This window comes from Mizuhopecten yessoensis, unplaced genomic scaffold (assembly GCF_002113885.1).
Source record: "Mizuhopecten yessoensis strain PY_sf001 unplaced genomic scaffold, ASM211388v2 scaffold716341, whole genome shotgun sequence".
NCBI classification, from domain to species: domain Eukaryota; kingdom Metazoa; phylum Mollusca; class Bivalvia; order Pectinida; family Pectinidae; genus Mizuhopecten; species Mizuhopecten yessoensis.
This window is the reverse complement of record NW_018480068.1, coordinates 986,941-1,007,300: the sequence shown is the minus strand read 5'-3', so window position 1 is coordinate 1,007,300 and position 20,360 is coordinate 986,941. Positions and strand designations below refer to the sequence as shown.

At 36.2% G+C, this 20,360-nt stretch overlaps 1 protein-coding gene across 7 annotated transcripts in view; it reads left to right on the top strand.

The window, feature by feature from the left end:
- Positions 1–20,360, top strand: part of LOC110443334 (serine/threonine-protein kinase TBK1-like) — a 107,134-nt gene that overhangs the window by 20,825 nt on the left and 65,949 nt on the right. For all 7 annotated transcript variants that reach the window (XR_002462095.1, XR_002462094.1, XM_021487509.1 and 4 more), the window contains 5 exons: positions 1,924–2,062; positions 4,828–4,959; positions 9,706–9,846; positions 11,300–11,426; positions 11,807–11,897. Coding sequence is in view for 5 of the 7 variants with exons in the window: in XM_021487509.1 (XP_021343184.1) it covers positions 4,828–4,959; positions 9,706–9,846; positions 11,300–11,426; positions 11,807–11,897 (491 nt within the window). In the remaining 2 variants the exon portion in view is untranslated. The remainder of the gene's footprint in view (positions 1–1,923; positions 2,063–4,827; positions 4,960–9,705; positions 9,847–11,299; positions 11,427–11,806; positions 11,898–20,360) is intronic.

Genomic DNA, 20,360 nt, shown 5'->3' with positions numbered 1-20,360 from the left:
GGTCATAGTCACGGCAATTCGGTGATGTTTTCGGCACCAAATCGCATATTTCCCGATAAAATATGGCAGATGGAAGTAAATAACGTCTACAAAGGTGATATTTCACAGTAATAAAGAAGTATTTGGTTCATAACTGGATCGTATGGGGTAGTATTGGGTAGTATTGGGTGGTTTTGGGTAGTATTGGGTGGTATTGGGTAGTATTGGGTAATTAGACGCGCCCCAATACATGTTCCCCAAATACATGATGTATTGGGGGAACAACTGAACATGCATGGAGTGACCAGATTCCGAGTCACCTTAAACGGGGATTGGCGACTAAGAGAATAAGAGGCAACATTAAACAGCAATGGGCTTCATGTTGTTTATTATTAACCCTTTCACCATTAGACCAAAATGGACTCGCCAAGATCAATGTATGGTAGAGTCTACTCAAGTTACTTAGGAGTGAAAGGGTTAGGAATGTTTAGTCTTTATTTGATTTTAACTAGCAGTAAGTTTGCAATCAATAATCAGTGAACCCAGTTTCTGTGCCCTTATAATTATTGCACATACTTAACATGTGGAAAAGTATCAAGAAATGTTTACAAAACCATTTAAACTCCGAGACGTCCAAATAACTTTTTGTTGTCAGAAATACCTAACATATTTCTCCATTTAAATTTTATATGGGGACAGTTAGAGATCTAGACTAGATGTAGATATTTCTTTTTTCGGACTATTGTTTTTGATAGGTTGGAAATGGAACGTCCTCCATGGGATTGGTTTGAGTTGGTGAACTGCATTTTGTGTGCACAACTATAAAAATGTTTCTTATATAGCTGTAGCATATCAACATTAATTCTGTCCTTGCATGGATGGAAAGATTATGTCTATAACTCAGTCACCGTGCCTGTAAATAAATGCTACAAAATCACAATTATATGGATCATGAATACTTATGTATAGGGGCTTTTCCCCACTCTTTTGGAAATGGAACCTGCATATGTGGCTAAGAAATATGTTTGCATACATATGTAGTATATGAACCAAATTGGGAGTTTTGGGACCATTCTCGCTTCTGTCGAATTTAATTTTGCAAGGTGCAGTCTAAAACATTAATTTCTCTTTTATGAAAGATTCTTTCATTCAGGTGTTGCTGTTGCACTGTCATCTGAACACAAGATAATCAAATAAAGATAAGATTGGGAATTTCGAAAGAGATTTTCAGAAATATTAGCAGCATGCATTTTCCGTTGGGAATTGGGCTGTCAAATTTCAGTTGGCCCCAAATGGCCACAGAAAAAACCCTGATATGTGTCTGATGTTTTATGACTAAATGTCATATTATATGTTAGAGTGGGAATCCCTCTGCTGAATTGGAGGGAAATGCTTTGGTGCCCTCTGCTTCGGGACACAAAATATATCTGCAGCAACCATTGCAATATTTGGAATCTTTATATTTCTATCTATTTCACTAACTACCTTTTGTTACCTAGCACCTTGCTTGGCAACACCTCACTTTTGGCGTTAGTGTTGATCGTTCGCCCAGGTGAGGAGGCAATGGGTTCTGTCAATATAATGTGACCTAGTGGAATGCTGTGCTGGGTGCCTTCGGCATGGTATTTCAGTGAGATGGCATTATAAAAACGGCATCTGGCATCAGATTTGCACTATCACAAGGTTGGCAAGTACACCCTGTCTCCGGCACACATACACAAAACACATGGAGGCATGTCCTTAAATAACTCGGCTGTTAATAGGATGTTAAACTAAGTAAAACCAAACCAATCAAATCAAATTTTCATTTAATCTTGAAAAAACATACGTGGTATGCTTCATATACTTTTAGTTATTTCTTCATAATTATACGAGGCACTAAAGAAATTGATACAAATGCTTTGCTATTCTTAGTTTTAACATGGTGTTCTTTGTTTATTTCAGAAATGTTTCGATGGCAATGTTGAATTAAAAACAAGATGGTCACATAAATCAATACGACTGTCGAAAAAACGGGCAGGGATGCTAAAACCATCATCCCTGAGAAACATGAAGTCATCACAATGTACATGTATCTTTTCTGGTAAGTTAATGAAATTTGACATAGGTACATGTCATGCTTTTACCAGTACAATTGATATAGTATCAAGGACAAAGATATTTATACTATATTGCCAGGGTGTGAAAAAATATTGCAATACCAATCTATTGCTTTTTTTTCTATTGATATGAAAATTGCAAAAGTACTTTGAAAATTAAGCAATAAATTGCAGGAATTTTTTTTCAACACACTTTCGGATTTTACATTTTAAGCATGCAGTAATGAAACAGTTTACAGAAACTATGTCAAGTTGAATCAATATCATCCAAATAAACAGTGTGATAACTCCCAAACTAAATAATTTTTATTTTATCAATGAAGCTTGCTGAAATGATGCTTAATTTTTCGTATTTTCAAGTATATATTATATGTCATTACAAATAAACTGAATTTATCTTATACAATATATTGTGATATATTACAATATTCCCTGAATATTTCAGTACATGTTTACTTGATTGCAATATGAAAATTGCTTGCAATACCAACCAAACATACTATATTGTATGATTTATAGCAAGCTTAAAATTACTATACATGTGAACCACACAAAGCCTATTTTAAGAATCTAGAGCTCTATTGCTTTTTGAGAATAATACTTGCCGCTCTCAATACTCCAGGGGTTATGGTTACTTTCGCTCTCTGCATCCCTGGAATATGTCAAAGCAAAATTGATGCACGCAGCTAGCTATTTCATTGGTGTTGGGTAAAAAAAACCCTGACCAATCATTAGGCTGATACTTGTCCTTTGAAGATTGCAGAGGGTGGACATCCAACTTTAAATCCAGTCAATTTTACTGTTACCAGACTGACAGATTTGTTTAATGTACATCAAAGGATCAAACTAGACTTGTTGTCTCTTTCAATTTTGCTATGAAATATTCCAGGGATGAAGAAAGCAAAAGTTAGCATAACCCAGTGCCCTGGAGTCAAGAGGATGAACTTTTACGTACCGGCACTTTTAAGGTCACAAGGGTTGCCCGTGTGGTTGAAAACTTTTATAGAAAAATATATATATATAGAGTCATAATATTTGGCCTATAGCTTTAATTGCTAGGTTAAAGGGTTATCTAGTTTGTTTATCAATATAATTGACATTGATCCACTTCAAAAGTAACTGATTTAATATGTTATGAAAATTTCAAATAACTCGACAGAACCGATGGGACTCGGAGTCATGATATCTTACCAGCAGAGCTATAACAATCTGTTCAAAATAATTGCCGAGCTATAAGGCAAAATGTTATGACGGGCGGTTCAGTAGCTTGCTGCAAATGGTGTTCAAAGTTCATGACCTTGGCCAACATTACATAAATAATTCCTAGGTAAACAGTATTGAAGCCTGCAGTTTTTGATAAACTAGGCAGTGCTGTTTTCCCTGCAAATAACTCTCTCAAAACAAGTTTCAGTTTCAATCAAATTTGGTAAGCACAATCATATTAGTGTCGCATGTGGAAATAAACACATACACCTGTGTATCATGTCCATATTCCATTTATTCTTTGTTCATGTCACAAAGGCATTTGTCCTAAGGAAGGTTTGGAGGAATTCACAAATTTACTGTTTTCCTACATTGAGTAAAATTGAACAACGTATTTCTTATTTTTCTTGTCGGAGATCGGTGAGCTTGAATATATTCCAATTACATTTGTACGTCCGAATGACCAGCTGTCTAATCTGAAACTGCTCACCGCTAACCAGGAATTTACTTTTGAACTGACCGCTTGATTGTGATTGGCCGAAATAGTTCGTAAATGTCCGTTGATAGAAATTTTAATCATTATATATCGGCGATGTAATTAATCAATGTAGCCAATTAAAAAATCATAAACAATATCTATAAAACTAATTAGTAAAAATAACATTAATATAGTGTTAATGTACTTATATGTCACGTTATCGTCACGTGATCCAGACAATTACGGAATCTACGTACTATATTAATGATGTACATTACAGAATAGGTAACAAGTAAATACAGAGCGTGTACAATCCACATTGTTACATCAGCAAGTCTTGGGCTTAAAGTGATGGCCAAATCGATGCTTGAACAGTTACAAATAGTTAATAAGGCTACCTACTTCAGATTGGTAAAATACCTTCACCTAAAATGGTTGAATTTCAACCAAATTAATTGTGCACATGCCTGACTCCACAATTCATCCCTATTTACCATGGCAGTCAAAATTAAGTAGAGATCCGTAGGTTTCCAGCACCTCTAGATCTGCTTATGAGGTTCTCTAGCTTATTTAGGAGGCACGGTAGTCTTGTGGTAGGACACCAGGCTCGTGACCGAAGGGTTACGGGTTCAAGTCACGGCACCGCATTGTGTTGTATCTTTGAGCAAGATACTTTACTCTGCTTGATCCAGTCTACTCAGCTGTAATTGAGTACGTGGTTGGGCAGTGCTAGAATTGTAGAGTACTAGCTGAGTGCTGAAATGGCAGCACCGGCTGTATACTCCCCAGGGAGTTGAAAAAAGATATTGGCTGGTTGCAAAGGCCCTATAATTATATAACCACGGATAATAATTTGTGAACTGCTTTGAGACGACCTACGAACTAGGTTGTGATAAAGCGGTATATAAGAACCTCAAATTATTATTATTATTATTGAACTTAATCATTGTATCTACATCAAAGCAAACAAAAAAACAGGTATTACATGCATGCCCTCATGAATTTTCTTATTTGTAGATGTCATATGCCTTCAGAAATGAAAAGGTACAGTCAATTATTTTTTTGCAGATGTCAATGTCGTATGCCTCCAAAAATGATAGGGTATCATCAATTTGGAAAAGCTCAGAACATTATTTATGGAATGTAGAAGACATACTTGGGCGTGGGGCCACAGCTGTGGTACACAAGGCTGTTAGAAAGGTTTGTAGCATATTAACATACATTAATCAATCTATTCTTATACCCCTGCTTCAATGATCCTAGGGTACATATAATCACTTTTCCACATCCATGTGAGTTCTAAGCATTCCTTTTGTACTATTTTATGAAGAATCAACAAACTTGTACAAGGGTACATTAAATAAGATCACTGCAACCTATATTTTTAAGTCACTTGAGACCTAGTTTCCTGTGACCTATTAAGTATCTTGATCACATTTAATCCGTCATTTGGCTGTAAACAATTCATACCTTAGACAACTTTAGTTTTCCTGTCTATTTCATTTTTCAAACTGTTTAATAATTGTCTACTACCTATATAAAAACCATTTGTGTATTCTAAATCAGCATTTATGAGGAAATCCTGATCAGTGTTCTGTATAAATAATAAATAAAATCTGTTTTGAAATAAAAGGTAGGGTTGATTTATGAATTACATATAAATCATAAGATGTTTTATGAGATGATTGAAATTATTTTTAATTTCAAGTTGGCAACAGAACGTTTTCATTTGTCAACAAGAATGGATTATTGGACAACAAGCCTTGTGCCCAAATAACATATACATGTACAAATCTACCCAATATAACCAAATACCTATGCATATTTTTTTAAGCAGAGTAGCCCTGGTCATGTAACTAGCATTCGCACATGTAAAGAAACAGCCAAATTTTGATATTGGATGATCTAGATTATACCTTCCTTATTTATCATGATTAGATTTCACATATATGTTACTCTGACCTTTATGTCTAAGTGTTCAGTGTTTTTGTCCCTGATTCACAGTGTTAGGAACAAAATAAATTTACATAAATCCATCTTACCATAGGAGCAACTCTCAACAGAAAATAAAAAATAGATCAAATGCAACAACATACAAAAAGGCTTCAATTTACCATCCATCCAAAATACTAATGAAAAAAAATACCTGCATGAAATTAACAAATGAACACATACAAATATGGAATGGTATGATCACTTTTCTTGCAATTAATGCTGTATTGATATACCAACAGGTGGAATCCCTAAATGATTGTCATTTGAAACAATAACAGAAATAGTTGGAACGAGTCCGAACGAAAGAAATCATTGTGGTTTCTGTTACAGGCTCTGAAAATAGTTTGATATTCTGAGTTGGGGGAAGGATAGACAGTTCCCACTGTTCCCTGTCTCCCTCTACTATCCTTTCATTCCATACTTTATCCCTTCTACTCATTTTCCCGTCTTTTTCTTCCTCTGCTGGATAACTGAACTACTCGGTAGTGATGCGGACTTAAAACCGATCAATCAATCAATTTCAATTTCAAAAGTATTTTATTGACAATACATATATAATACAAACATATAAGTTAACATTAAAGAAGATATTAGAACAGTATTGACAAAAGAATAAGACAACAGGCTTTGTCTATATAAGTCGCTTCTATTTCCGGTAGCTATGTACAATGTTTAAATATATAAAATGTTGTAATTCGTTTTCCTCTCACACACATGCACACCCACACCCACACCAGCTTATGTCTAATACTCGTTATTTAAGGGACAAAACTTGCCTGAATAATAATAATAATAACAATACAAGAATATTCATTTGGAATTTATCANGAGTAACTGGGGAGACCAAGGTTACTAGTATATTTGTCGATTAGTATGCCTGGATGGGGTGTAATCAACTTTTACAAATCAATGACCTTTGTCTGCATTCAAGGCTACAGGAGTTTTATATGTAGAAACCTTAAAACAGCTTCTAAATAACCGAGAGTCCAGAGGTAATGATATCTTCAGTAGCATGCTAAAATGAAGTGCCTTGAAGTTTGAAACTGAAATGAAGGATTGTGTCAAATGTCACATTTATGTTGGGTATTTGTTATACTGGCATGAAACATGTACAGACTACAGCTAGGGCCACTCTAGATTTATCCGTCAACTGTTAGGTGGGATTTGTATAGAGATACAGGTGTTATGTGTATGTATATACAGTCAAACCTGCTTGAGCAGTCACCTGAAATAAGCAGCCACCTCCCTTATGTGGTCAGTCTGTGGTCTGCCCAATAGAAAAAAACTATGTAATGAACCTGAAATAAGCAGCCACCTGTCTAATGCGGCCAGCGGTCACAAAACTCTGGCCCGAGACATTATCTCCACCTGTATTCAGCAGTCATTTTATCGAGAAATTGACATCAAGAAGATATATACAATATATTAAGAACACATCTCAATAGAGCAAAGCTAATAACAATGTGTAATTAAAAACCATAGGTAAGGTTTGACACGTTGAATCGACAAGTTGTTTACACAGTGATTTTCAGCTTGCAAATTGGGGCAGGTCCTACCGACCCATCAACAATGTTTTACAAACAAAACAATTAATCCCATCTTGTTTACTCAATCAGCTTGTGATTTTCAAAACAAGTATGATCTTTTGTGGTATCTGTACATACTGTATCCAAAGCTACTCAGGCCTAATATGTTATGTGATCAAAAAACTTGCCGCTATATTGCATGCGGAAAACAGATCTGCTTCCGGTCTGCCAGTCACTATTTCTATATCAACAAATTAAAGCACACATCATGTCAGAAGGATAAATTTCACACCGCAGATGCTGAATCAGATTTTTTTTTCATTACTATGTCATGATTTATTTCTATAATATATTTATTTGGTTTGTAATAGCTGTGCGAGATCAGGACATTTAGTGTTAACCTTTCCATAAGGCGCATGGGTGCTGTGAATAAACCGATATATTTATTTGGTTTGTAATAGCTGTGCAAGATCAGGACATTTAGTGTTAACCTTTCCATAAGGCGCATGGGTGCTGTGAATAAACCGTTACACTAAGTTGAAAGCTCAAAGATTTTTGCAAAGTTCTATATTTATTGAGTGATTTATTTATAAGTGATGAATTAACTAAATATTGATATATCCTTTCATTAGAAAATTATTTGAACCACATAGATCAGAATACATCGCAATGCAGATTTTCATTAAAAGTAGATCTACATGAAGATTTTAGTACTGGTGGTTGTCTGCTAGCGCAAAAGGTATGTGGAACACGTATGTAGCCAAACAAAAATAAATTCATCATTTCAAGAAATAAATCACCAAAATGCCTTTGTATTTTATTGATTATGCATTTATATTCAAGTATGAAATCGTACCCCTGTTGATGAAGGGAGAAAAATTGAAAATAACATAGCAGCCTATATTGCCGGGAAAATGTCATTATAACCCGTGGATGTATGAAAACTTGGTTGTGATTTTCGGGTGAGCCTGGTTTTAGCAGCCACCTCTTAAGCTGCCAATTTCTGTTGGTCCCTTGAGTGGTCTCTTAATACAGGTTTAACTGTATACATGTAATTCGAGATTCAAATAATTGCTGGGAACTCCGAACAATATACACTCAACTGTGGGAGCATACAGTTGACTAGAAATATACACCTGGTATGATCACTTTTCTTATAAAAAATGCTGTATTGATCATTTTAGGGGGGAACAATTGTAATACCAACAGTTTGAATCCCTTAATGATTGTCATTTGAAACCATAAGGGAAATAGTTGGAACAAGTCCGAACGAAAGAAATCATCGTGGTTTCTGTAACAGGCTATGAAAATAATTTGATATTCTGAGGCAGGGGAGGGAGTTAACATGTATGGAATGATTCTCAGTAATTCCGTTATAATAATATCTTGACTTTGTCACTTAAATTTGTCATAGGGAAAATGATACTAATTTCAACTGAAACCCCCCCCCCCCAGATAACCTGGTGCTTTTTTCGTGAAAAGTCTTAACTGTTTTTTAATAGTTTATGAAATTTAGTCCTTTGAAACAACTTTATGTCCATAAAATGTTGTCGTGCTAAATCTCCCAGATTGAAAAACCCAGTCGAGGGAGATTTCCCACCATAGCATTTCTAAACCAGGAGGTTGGGAACCATGGTTATGATAAAGTTAACAACTTAATGTACTGTAATTTAAAAAACCCCAATAAAACAACACTCAACCTTTTTGATAGATTTATGCAATACAGGTACACACTTAAAATAGAACATGATATAAAGAGGAGTGATATAAAAGAAACAACTACAATATGCTGAGAAAAAATAGTATTTTAGGGGGAAGTGATGTTAACAAAAATGTTACATTAAGCGGTTTGATAATAAGTGGAATTTGGTGTATTGCCAACCTTTTGAAATTTCCATGGAGGAGAACCTACTTGCTCAAAATTAAAAACATAAATAAAATGTGTATACATTGTATATACCTCTAGGTAAACTATAACACTTAAAAATGGCATCTTTTGAGTTGTTCTTTTATATGAAATCATTAGATCTTAGAATTGAGAAGTAGTTTAGCAATTTAAATGGCTGCAAATACTCTGTTTTAGGGTCCAAAATATTGGGACTCTCATGTAAAATACGGAGAGTTTGCAAATATAAGCCATGAGAGAGTACACTGAATTGGCTGTTGAACCTAAATGATGATTCTTTGATTGTGTGGGAAGTAATCTTTGCTCTAACTTTTCAGGATGTCCGATTTTGCAATATATAGCAGAGTGAAACAGTTCAAGAATTAGATAACCATTTCAAGAAAGCCTGACTTTTGCAACAATTCTCCTGTCTTTTATAAACAGGTTTTGTGTAGAGTTTTCCACTTATACTGTTACTCAATTTTGGGTGTATATCACATTACCAATGTGATTTCAATTTAAAACTTATTTCTTTTTCAGGATAATGGAGAAGGCTGTGCTGTTAAGGTATTCCATGATCGTGTCTCGTTTCATCATTCATCGGTACCGAGAAGGGAGTTGGATATTGTTACAAGTCTAAATCATAAAAATGTCATCCGCATCTTTGGAATTGATGTTGATGTAAGTGTTGGAAAACGTTACTCTACAAAAAATTGGTGGATATTTAATAGTGGTTGAAGAGCTTCACAAGACGTTGTATATGTTGTCATTATGCTTACCGTATTATCTCCTCACAAGGTCACTGTTACTATTTAGGTCACTGTTACTATTTTTAGAAAAACTTTGTCATCGCTCTACCAACTTCATTCCTCAAGGAAATTTCATGAAACTTGATACAAGTGTTTGTCATGGCGATGCCTTGAACAAGTTTGTGTTTTTGTTTCTATGTGGAAGGTCAAGGTCACTGTTACTATTTTTAGAAAATACTTTGTTATCCCTCTAGCGACTTCATTACTGGACGGAATTTCATGAAACTTGATGCAAGTGTTTGGTATGGGAATATCTTGAACAAGACTACATTTCAGGTTACTGCATTAAAGGTCAAGGTCACTTTTACTATTTTTACCAAAAAAATTGTCATCGCTCTATCGACTTCATTCCTCAATGCAATTTCAAGAAACTTTATACAAATGTTTGGTATGGCAATGCCTTAAACAAGTTCGCGTTTTAGGTTACTGCGTTTAAGGTCAAGATCACTTTTACTATTTTTAGAAAAAACTTTGTCATTGCTCTAGCGACTTTATTTCCTCTTATATATGTCACAATGTGTGAATGCGAGGGGATTTGTATCAATTAATTTGTGATGCCTTGTTTCAATATTTTTTTAAGCCTTATTATCTATTGAGAAAACCAAATCCTACTGGAATTTGCACACCACTTGAAAGTCAAGATCACATGATATCATAAATAGCAGTTACTTTGTGTGTAAGGGTCAATGATGTATGTTTATTTAGGAAATTTCTTCTACAGTGAAACAGTTATGCACTTGTAATTATGTACAAGTATATACCCTGCACCATGCCCTTCCACTCAAAATTGAATATTTGTTTGTTTTCCCTGAAAATATACCCATGAAATTAAAACTTGAATCTCATTATAAATAAGCAGCATTCTTTCAAATTTTTCAATATTCATTTTGCCAATGCCTAAAAGAAACACAAGTTTAATTCCATACTCAGAATCTTTCGTTTGGATGGGATCAGGGAAGGGTTGATTCAAATAAAGTAGATAAATCTAAATCTTTGAAATGAAGACATCAGTATTTATCAAATGAGACTCTTTGAAATTTAAAGTAAAGCAGATGTCTTACTTATTTATTTATTTATATATATTTTTTTTAAAAATATTTCGTGGAAACTCAATTCAACAACTCTTTTGAATCTTAACAACCCTTTCACCCCTAGGTAACTTTAGTAGACTCTACCATGCATGGGTCTACAGTGTTAAAAGGGTTAAATGCAAATTTTATTAAATTTTACTTTTTAGGGGGGAAAAAATCTGTCAACAGAAAGATAAAGGAATCGTCTTTCACTTTCAGATCAATGATAATATGTAGGTATATTGCTTCTTTCAGTCTGCTGGGAATCATGTGTTGGGTATGGAGTACTGCCGCGCTGGCAGTGTCTACACACAGCTTGATAAACCAGAAAATGCATTTGGGTTTCCTGAAGAGGAGTTTCAGCGAGTCCTTCATGACATCGGTATGTATTGTCTTTTTCTCTTTTGCTCGTATCACAACCAATACATTTTGAAATATTTCTATAACAATTTAATCATCAGCCATGCATCTAGTTGTCCATCTAGGACACTTGACATCGGACAGCAAGTACATGTAATAAATGGGTTGTTATCCATCTTGTTAAAAAGGTTTGCATAGTTATACATACAGCAGGCTTTAATTATAAGTTATCAACTTTAAATGACGAAGGTCACGTGTAACAGACATGCTGAAGGTCACCGAGCAGACATGTTTGGTACAGAAATTTTACGGTACAGTTTCTGTATGATATATTTCAGTTATCGATGACTTATTTATTCAAAGGACATAGTTGAGTATATGCACTGTTACTTTATGTTTCAGCCCATGGCATGCATTATCTCAAACGAAACGGAATCATTCACAGAGACATCAAACCAGGAAACATCATGAAATTCATTGATGAAGATGGCAGGTATGTAATGATTTAAAATATCAGTATTCTCCCGATTGACTAAAATCTATTTCGTAAACATACAAGTTTCAGCGAAATGGTTCTGTTTTACATTTAATGTCTAACATGGTGACATCCCTGAAGTCCTAAACAGAGGCTCAGTGTAGAAAGACTTTTATGAAAACAGAGGCTTGGAGTAGAAAGACTTTTATGTAAACAGAGGCTCGGAGTAGAAAGACTTATATAAACAGAGGCTCAGAGTAGAAAGACTTTTATGCAAACAGAGGTTCAGAGTAGAAAGACTTTTATGCAAACAAGCTCGGAGTAGAAAGACTTTTATGCAAACAGAGGCTCAGAGTAGAAAGACTTTTATGCAATCAGAGGCTCAGAGTAGAAAGACTTTTATGCAAATAGAGGTTCAGAGTAGAAAGACTTTTATGCAAACAAGTTCGGAGTAGAAAGACTTTTATGCAAACAGAGGCTCAGAGTAGAAAGACTTTTATGCAATCAGAGGCACAGAGTAGAAAGACTTTTATGCAAACAGAGGTTCAGAGTAGAAAGACTTTTATGCAATCAGAGGCTCGGAGTAGAAAGACTTTTTTATGCAAACAGAGGCTCAGAGTAGAAAGACTTTTATGCAAACAGAGGCTCAGAGGAGAAAGACTTTTATGCAAGCAAGCTCCGAGTAGAAAGACTTTTTTATGAAAACAGAGGCTCAGAGTAGAAAGAGTTTTATGCAATCAGAGGCTCAGAGAGGAAAAACTTTTATGCAAACAGGGGTTCAGAGTAGAAAGACGTTTATGCAAACAGAGGCTCAGTGTAGAAAGACTTTTATGTAAACAGAGGCTCAGAGAAGGAAGACTTTTATGCAAACAAGCTCCGAGTAGAAAGACTTTATGCAAACAGAGGTTCAGAGAAGAAAGACTTTTATGTAAACAGAGGCTCAGAGTAGAAAGAATTTTTTATGAAAACAGAGGCTCAGAGTAGCAAGACTTTTATGCAAGCAAGCTCCGAGTAGAAAGACTTTTTTATGCAAACAGAGGCTCAGACTAGAAAGACTTTTATGTAAACAGAGGCTCAGAGTAGAATGACTTTTATGCAAACAGAGGCTCAGAGTAGAAAGACTTTTATGCAAACAGAGGCTCTGAATAGAAAGACTTTTATGCCCCAATCCACCTTATTATGTTATAACGATTTTCTCTTCTTGTCCTGTCTTGTCCCATCTCATCCCACCCTGTTTAGCTACGAAATCTGTGTCATGACCCTACCAACTTCATTTCTTAAAAAATAAAATAAAAAATTATACAAAGGTCAAGTATTATAATATTTCAGATGATGACATATTTCTGGGTCCCAAGTAAACTCTTGAGGTCACTGTTACTATTTATAGGTCAACAACGGCTATTTTGTCATCAGATTCACCTTAAGATTGTAACGATAAGCTGTTGTTTATAAGGAACATTTGCTGTTGATTTCCTAGATATGAGTCTCTATCAGATACCTTAAGATTGTAACGATAAGCTGTGTTTATAATCAGATTGTAAGGCAGTGTTAATAATCTGTGTAAAACATGTCCTTGGGTCCATATCCCATGTACTTAATTGACCAGAGTACGGTACATAAGGGTAAAAGATTACATAATAGTGTGTTCTAAAGTACTAGTGGTGGGTGTAAATTCATTAAAGAATATTAGTATAACAATGACGTCACTGGAAGTTACCTAGGCTCCCGGAAACTGTTTATCATGCATGACGTCACTAATCAAAGGATCTATATATCATTATTATAACATTGTCTGTGTTCATGGTACCAGACCTTGTTAGCTCACCTGGCACGAAGTGCCAAGTGAGCTTATGCCGTGGCGCGGCGTCCGTCGTCCGTCCGTCCGTCCGTCCGTCCGTCCTCGTCCGTCAACTTTTCCTTTAAACAACTTCTTCTGAAGAACGGACAGGCCTAGAGTCATGATATTTGGCTGAAAGCTTCGTTGGTAGGAGCCCTACAAAGTTTGAGAACGAAAATGACCTTGACCTGTTTTCAAGGTCACAGGGGTCAAATATGTCAAAAACTTCAAACGACTTCTTCTGAAGAACTAAAAGGTATAGAATCTTCATATTTGGCTGATGGCTTCCTGGGATAGAGCCCAACAAAGTTTGAGAATGAAAATGACCTTGACCTACTTTCAAGGTCACAGGGGTCAAATGTGTCAAACACTTCAAACGACTTCTTCTGAAGAACTGAAAGGTATAGAATCTTTATATTTGGCTGGTGGCTTCCTGGGATAGAGACCAACAAAGTTTGAGAATGAAAATTAGTTTGACCTACTTTCAAGGTCACAGGGGTCAAATATGTCAAAAACTTCAAACGACTTCTTCTGAAGAATTAAAAGGTATAGAATCTTCATATTTGGCTGATGGCTTCCTTGGATGGAGCCCAACAAAGTTTGAGAATGAAAATTACCTTGACCTTCTTTCAAGGTCACAGGGGTCAAATGTGTCAAACACTTCAAACGACTTCTTCTGAAGAACTGAAAGGTATATAATCTTTATATTTGGCTGGTGGCTTCCTGGGATAGAGCCCAACAAAGTTTGAGAATGAAAACTAGTTTGACCTACTTTCAAGGTCACAGGGGTCATATATGTCAAAAGCTTCAAATGACTTCTTCTGAAGAACTGAAAGGTATAGAATCTTTATTTTTGATTGATGGCTTCCTTGGATAGAGCCCGACAAAGTTTGAGAATGAAAATGACCTTGACCTTCTTTCAAGGTCACAGGAGTCAAATGTGTCAGACACTTCAAACGACTTCTTCTGAAGAACTGAAAGGTATATAATCTCTATATTTGGCTTGTAGCTTCCTAGGAAAGAGCCGAACAAAGTTTGAGAATGAAAATGACCTTGACCTTCTTTTAAGGTCACATGAGGCAGATATGTCAAACACTTTAAACGACTTCTTCTGAAGAACTGGTAGTTATAAAATCTTAATATTTGGCAGGTGGCTTCCTGGGAAAGAGCCAAACAAAGTTTGCGAATGAAAATGACCTTGACCTACTTTCAAGGTCACAGCGTTCAAATATGTCAAACAGTTCAAACAGCTTCTTCTGAAGAATTAAAAGGCATAAAATTATAATATTTGGCTGGTGACTTCCCGGGATAGAGCTCACCAAAGTTTGCAAATGAAAATGACCTCAACCTACTTTAGAGGTCACAGAGGTCAACAACATTTTAATGGATTTGTTCTTGAGAACTAAAAGGAATGGATTCATAAGATTTGGCTGGTAGCTTTTTGGAATAGAGCTAACCAATTTGAGAAGGAAAATGACATTGACCTACTTACAAGATCACAGGGAAAAATATGTCAAGCAACTTCTGAAGAAGAATCAAAAAGCATAGAATCTTATAATAATATTTTGCTGGTAGTTTCAACAGATGGAGCCAACAAAGTTTGCGAGGGAAATATTTTTAGTGCAATATAATATTTAATGAGAATATTTTGCTATGACTGCTTAAATATTCAGGTGAGCGATACAGGCCCTCTTGGGCCTCTTGTTTAAAGTGCATGACCTACATAGTATGGATGTATTGGACTTTAGCACGGAAGTGCACCCATCTGTCATTCTGCACTTAATTTGAACAACGCATCAATTTTCTTTAAAAAGATATTGATAGCTTCGTGTGATGTAATGGTGTATAGTGAGTTTATGAGTCCATTATAATATAATATGCTTGCGAGATCTTGTTTTAACAAAGAACATGTGTGCTGTGTCTGTACATGTCCATATGTGTTCTATTGTTTGCCCAAGAGACTTTGTTAAACAAAACCCTTGTGGAACTACTTGTAAATCATTCACTATATATGACAAGTACTGTTAAACATGTATGCTGTTAGTGTAAATATTTAAAGCTCCAGACTGTTGGTAACTGTCTAGACACATCGTTATATGCTTGACAGATCAAGGCTTCAATGATCCTTCATTGTGCCGGTTCAATGGCGTGTAATACATTCTCAGACTAGTAATCAACACCATAACTGGAGATCTACAATGTGAAAACTCTTTCATAATTACTCTGGATCCTACGTCCTATGTCTAATCATTTAAAAAACCCATTGTGCTTTAACTGTTACTTTATTAGCTCACCTGGTCCAAAGGACCAAGGTGAGCTTATGCCATACCGTGGCGTCCGTCGTCCGTCCGTCCGTCGTCCGTCGGTGTCCGTCAACAATTTCTTTAAACGACTTCTTCTTCTTAACCACTGATTGGAATTTAACTAAATTTGACTGGAAGCATCCTTAGGTGGTGGGGAATCAAAATTGTACAAATGGTGGGGCTGACCCCCCAGGGGGCTGAGGGGTGGGGCAAAAAGGGGGCAATTTGGCTATATTGCTTTAAGCGACTTCTTCTCTGGAACTAAGAGATGGATATCAACCATATTTGACTGGAAGCATCCCTAGGTGGTGGTGATTCAAAATTGTACAAATGGTGGGGCTGACCCCCCAGGGGGCTGAGGGCAGGGCCAAAAGGGGGCAATTTGGCTAGATTGCTATAAACGACTTCTTCTGTAAAACTATGCCATGGATATCGATCATATTTGGTCGGAAGCATTCATGGGAGGCAGGGATTCAAAATTGTACAAATGGTGGGGCTGACCCCCCGGGCTAAGGGGTGGGACCAAAAAAAGTTTATTGCCTGGAAATGGTTGAGATCCCCACCATATAACCACATATACAATTGCTGAGTATAAAGAGATGAATGCACATATGCTTCCAGGATGGCCTTGGGGACTGCCCCACCCTTGCAGACTTAACCCCTGGGTCATAACTTTGAAACGGTTGAAATCCCCACCCCAAAACTATATATACAAATGCTGGGCAAAAAGAGACAAATGCAGTCATGATATTAGAATTGATCCTGGGGTCTGGCCACAACCGTAGGGACCTAGTTTCTGTCATGAGTCACAGCTTGGAAACAGTTGAGATCCCCACCCCATAACCATACATAAAATTGCTGGGCATGAAAAATTGAATACAGATATATATGCTACAAGGATTGGCCTTGGGGTCTGGCATATTCCCTTGGATCTCATTTGGAGAATATTCTGCCATGATTGCTTAGATATCCAGGTGGGCGATACAGACCCTATGGGCCTCTTGTATTTTTCCAAAGTTTTATATCTATAGATTTCATTTATTCAACAAAAAATCAAAAAAAATCTACCAATTCCACAAATACCCTAGGCCCTGGGACACATTGTTTAACCATGTCTGTTTTTAGGTAGGAACTACAAATATGTGAAGCCCTTGCTGATTGGCTGATTGAGTTATTATTGTATAAGCTCTTTAAATGACTAGTTAACATGTTGAAACAAATATATTCAGAAGGTATGACAACAAGGAAAGTAATGAAGATTGACCTGAATAAACTGAATATGTTATAGAGAGATACAAAGTTTCTTTGTACAGTACACACATGCTCTTTGGAGATAAATAAATCTCAATTTACAATGTCATCTGATAATTAGTATGCTGAAAGTGTCATGCTTAAAATTGTACATGGACGTGTTTATAAGGCCCTGCTATCATGTCTATAAATAATTTCTATAAGGCCCAGGGTCATAATAAAAGACCAGTTGGTAGCTTGTTTGGAAAGTTTTGAAATGACCATGACCTTTATTCAAAGTCACAACACATGTGATATAAAGACATGAAATGAATGGAATAAGAGATTTACAATTCTCTAAATATGGTTAGGATTTAATTGGTTCCATTGAGGGTATACATATACATGATACATATTCATACACAGTAATATATATGCATGCAGTAACTCGCATGTGCAACTTTGATTGGAACAGAAGATGATATGGTGCTGGGCCCAGTGTTATAGTCCTGCTGTGCATTGGTCATCAGTTCTGGTTTTTCGAGCTAGGAGCAAAAAAATAATAATTTATATACTATATATCTCTGACTTGAGATCCCAAAGAGCTACATGCGAAAAAAAAACAATGACAACAACCAAAATTCAGCCCCCTAGGTACTGATATACCTACAAGAGGGGGGTAAATGTTCTGTCATTAAATTTCCAGCCTAACTTATTTACTTCTTTACATTTGCATTATCAAGGAACAGGTTGTTTGGTTGAGGAGGTTTTTTTTTATAGAGGGGGGTGTAGAAACAAAAAAGATCCGGATACTTTTCGATAGGGACACAGCACAGATAACCTGAAAAACCCGGTCCACCGAGAACACTTTAATATCCCTATAAAACCCATCTGTATTCCTCAGTTCATCTATTGTAAGTCACCAGACACTAAAGCATGAGTACTCTGTACAAATGGTTCACTGACCACCTATCTTTGTCTGTGCCAAACTACCATAACCAACACAATGACTGCAGGCAGATCATGTACCGGTGCAAAAAAAATTACTTTGGACCTTGAAAAGTCTTAAATTTTTAGTATGTGGCCTTGAAAAGTCCTTGAATTTTGCTGTTCAGTAATCTATATATGATTATCCATCATGCCTTTTTCACAGATTGAAATTCCACAATTTTATATGGAACAAAACAGTTTTTCAATGTTTAATAAAACATTATGACTTGTATAGTTGTATTTTAACTATTTTTACCAATTATTTGTAGAATTGATGTCCTTGTTTCTCTGGTTGCCCACAACGTCAGGCCTTGAAAATTAAGTTAAGGTTTGACATGATCTGTATGAGCCCTGCAATGGTAATAACATTTCGTGCAAATATGAAAAGTAACGGGATACGTTTAGGTATTTATATTATGCATGAGCATGTGCAGCACAGATCTAGAAGATAACATGAGGAAAATCAGGTTCATCGAGAATATTCTACTAGTATGTCTCTTTAAAACCCGCCCACATTCCTCAATACATCTGTTGTTAGTAACAGACACTGAAAATTAGTGCTTGGTACAAACGGTTCACTGACTAGTAACTATCTGACTTTGTCTATGCCAATCCAGGCCATCATAACCACATGTAGTGACTGACATATCATGTTCCAGTGCATTATGGGAGCAGCCGCCATGTTTATTTCAACCCATACAATACAAATAGCTAACATCATCCAACAAGGTGTAGTTCATTTCTGTTTATGTCAAGATGGTATGCTTACCAGATAACGTTCACCATAAATACTTGATATAAGTTGATACTTTGATATAAGTTGAGGTGTATACTAAAGGAGTAAAAACCTCTCTTATCGGAGTATATCACACGTGCACTGGAGCCGGAAATAGATATGAATACGTAGGTGTTCGAGAATATTCTTATGACGTAAATTGCCGATAGAGGGGTTCCGAAAATCAGGTGCTGTCTCAATAGCTACATTTGTTGTTGTTGATAAAGTCTGTTTAGATAAAAGTGTATATGTTGTGATAAGGACTAGGAAAAAACAGCTTTATGAGTGACTTTGATTACATATAGAGAATTTGATGAGCAGTATACAATAATATTTAGTTCGTCAATTCAAAAGAAGGGGGCTCATGTAGTTACCGCAGCATCGGTGTCCCACTTCAGGTTTAAGTTATGAGCAAGTTTTTTTCCAGACAGTTTTAGATCACAATAGTGAAGAGGCTGTTTATTATTACAAGATTGAGGCACTTATCAGGAGTTTAAGCAATGTGCTCAAGTGACCTATTACTAATCGCTTTCCATCCGTCGTCGTGCATCGTGCGTAAACTTATTACATTTTCAACTTCTCAAGAACCAGTGGATGGATTTTTTTCAAACTTGGTCAGAATCATCCTTGGTAGATGAGGCTACAAAATTGTAAAATTGGGATTCCTACCCCAACTCCTGGGGCCCTAAAGGGAAAATTAATCAATATTTCAAAAATCTCCTTCTCCAGACTCAGAGGTACTACAGTCATTTTCTCTGCATCGAAAAAAAGATCATCAGGGCTTTACTTAAATTGTAAATTTCAGGACCCCCGAGCTATCCATTCTCCCTTGGGGAGGGGGTAAAGTTTACTATAGTTTATATAGGGAAATAACACTTGGGTATATTTTGACAACTTTTTGTAGGAAAATAAAAATTATCCTTAGAGGAAGATGGTTTTTAGCTCACCTGGCACAAAGCGCCAAGTGAGCTTATGCCGTGGCGCGGCGTCCGTCGTCCGTCCGTCCTCGTCCGTCAACTTTTCCTTTAGGACATGAGTCTAGAGGCCTAGAGTCATGATGTTTGGCTCAAAGCTTCGTTGGTAGGAGCCCTACAAAGATTGAGAACGAAAATGACCTTGACCTGTTTTCAAGGTCACAGGGGTCAAATATGTCAAAAACTTCAAACGACTTCTTCTGAAGAACTAAAAGGTATAGAATCTTCAAATTTGGCTGAAGGCTTCCTGGGATGGAGCCCAACAAAGTATGAGAATGAAAATTACCTTGACCTGTTTTCAAGGTCACAGGGGTCAAATATGTCAAAAACTTCAAACAACTTCTTCTGAAGAACTGAAAGGTATAGAATCTT